The following is a 2,756-nucleotide window of genomic DNA, read 5'->3' on the forward strand; positions in this document are numbered from 1 at the left end:
TTGATAATGTCTATTCATGTTATTTATTAATCTTGGAAAAGTATTTAAAAGAAAAGAATACGAGAAGAATGATTAGTTTTAGATGAACAACGAACATGAAGAAATCATATCACAAGAACAATTAGAAAAAGTGTCTAAGAACATTGAAGAAAAGATACAAAAACTAAAACAACAACCAAAAGAAAATGAACATGTTGATGTTGAAAAAAGTCAACCTATTCAACAATCAGTATCAAATATTCAACAAACTCAATTTTCCAACTTAACACCTGAAATGCAACAACAATTGATGAGAATGTTTGTTGCTCAACAAGAAAAAACAAATGAAGATTTAATGTCTCAAACACAAAAAGGAATAAAAAGAAAACGAAGAGAAATTGATGATCAGTTGTATAGACAAATTCGTGAAAAAAGTGAGAATGAACGAAGAGAAGTTGAAAAATTAACAAATCCAAATCAAAATGTTCATAAACTTCATTCATTATTTAATGACTTACAAAGTTTATCGACAAGCCTTGGAATACCAATTGAAACACCAGAAATTGTTGTTGTTGGAATGCAAAGTGATGGGAAAAGTAGTTTTATTGAAGCACTTGTTGGGTTTCAGTTTAATGTAGTTGAATCAACTATAGGAACTCGTAGACCATTATATTTACAAATGTTTAATAATCCAAAGCAACGTACACCAAAGTGTTGTTTTGCAAATGAAAATGGAGTTTTTGAAGAAAGGGAAATTGCTGTAGAATATCTAAGTAAAGAAATTTCAACTCGAACATGTGATGTTGCAGGAAGAACAAGTGTAAGTAATAAACCATTGATATTAAGAATTGAATTTAGTGGATGTAGTAATTTAACGATCATTGATACTCCTGGGTTTCGGTTAGGAGGGGATGAAACATTGAAAGAAGATATAGACCAAATGGTGAAAGAACTTATAACACCTTCCAATAGGATAATTGTTTGTTTAGAACAATCAACTACAGAATGGGCAAATTCAGTTTCAAGACCACTTGTTAAAGAAGTTGATCCAAATTTTAATAGAACTATTTTAATTAATACAAAATTTGATAATAGAGTAAAAGAATTAACTGATGCCCAAACAGTTGCAAATTATTTAAATGGAGATGAGTTAATTATTGGAGATAAAAAACCATTTTTTATTTCATTACCATGTAAGAGAAATATTCCAATGGAACAATTTCCAGATTATATTATTGATTCATATATAAGTGATTATCGTCAATTACTTGAAATTGGATTTGATGAAACAAAGTATCATGAACAATTAGGATTTCCACGAGCAAAAATATTTCTTGAGAATTTATTACAAAAGAAATACAAAGAAGCACTTGTTCCAACTCTTAATAAATTAAATGGAATTGTAAATAAATCACAAAATGAAATAATTGAAATGGAAAAAGAAATGACTCATATTGATCCATCATTATTAAGAAAAAGAAGTGTTAAATTTATTCAATTATTTGCTAGAACAATTAAAGATTTACTAAATGGAAAATGTGGTGTTAATCCAATGATTTATGGACAAACAGCTCAAGAAGAAAATCCAATTTCAGGGTCAAATGATAATTGTAAGTTATGTGGAGGTGCACAAGTTCAACGAGTATTAAAAACATATGAAAAAAAGTTAGATACAATGAAATGTAATGAACCAACAGAAGATGAAATTCGAGGAGCATATGGAATGGGAACAAGTGATGAACTTGCAGCTCGAGTAATTGTGATGAATGTATCAAAGATTGCTATTGAACCATTAATGCAAAGTGCTGTTGAAAATGTTAGTAAAGTGATAGAACGTTTTTTTGATATTTGTATTAACATTATTAAAGAATCACCAAAAGACCCAATACTACCCCAATCAAACCCAGAAGATTTATTTAAATTAGAAATGAAAACAAATGCTATTGATAGTGGAGTTATTGGATTAACTCGATTTGAAGGATTTCTAAATGTTTTAAAACAAGGATATTCATCATTCATTATAAAATTAAAAATGGAATGTTTAAAGAAATTAATGGATGATTTTGAGGCATGTGTTAATTCTGTTGAACTCCAAAAAGATACTAATACCATTCAAGAAGAAGAAAATTTATGTGAAAATATTAACCAGATGAAAGTTACAACAATTGCACAAGAATTATTCCAGATAATTAAATCAAGAATGACTTCAATTATTATTGGTAAAATCAAAACATTTTTGGTATATCCAATTGAAGAACAATTATTATCATGGTTATTGGATGGATTTTTAGAGTTAGAATCAGACCAATATGAGAAAGTATTTAATTTCAATGAAGAATCATTACGATTACAATTAGAGAAGTTAAAACAACAACATCTAATTTGCCAACAAAATTATATGAAATTCAAATCAATGATAAAGGAAATAGAAATGACTCAAACCCAATCTAAGAACGCTATGGAAGTAGAATATTAAGATAAAGTTAAAAAGAAATAATTAAAAGAATTAACTGTGGTTTTATTTATTAAGAAAAATCATTCATTTAATTTTTAATAAATTTTGGAACAAGTGTTGTTGGATCTACACGTTGACCATTTGGAAGAATGATATCAGGGTGTTTCATCATTCTACTTTCTTCTTCATCAATTGCTGACATGCTTAATTTTGAAAATCCAATTAATCCCAAAGAAACTAAAGCCATAATAATCATTGGATTTTTAATTAATGACCAATAATCAAATGAACTTTTTTCTTCTGTAAAATCTATTGGATGACC

At 27.7% G+C, this 2,756-nt stretch overlaps 1 protein-coding gene across 1 annotated transcript; it reads left to right on the forward strand.

The window, feature by feature from the left end:
* Window positions 1–82: 82 nt before the first annotated feature.
* Window positions 83–2,455, forward strand: ENU1_100120 (dynamin family protein; the record flags this gene model as incomplete). The annotated part of the gene is made up of 1 exon (XM_008859285.1): window positions 83–2,455. One exon carries the CDS (start codon window positions 83–85, stop codon window positions 2,453–2,455), a length of 2,373 nt encoding a protein of 790 aa, XP_008857507.1.
* Window positions 2,456–2,756: the final 301 nt, after the last annotated feature.

Source organism: Entamoeba nuttalli (genome assembly GCF_000257125.1).
Source record: "Entamoeba nuttalli P19 unplaced genomic scaffold asmbl_4330, whole genome shotgun sequence".
Classification (NCBI taxonomy): domain Eukaryota; phylum Evosea; order Mastigamoebida; family Endamoebidae; genus Entamoeba; species Entamoeba nuttalli.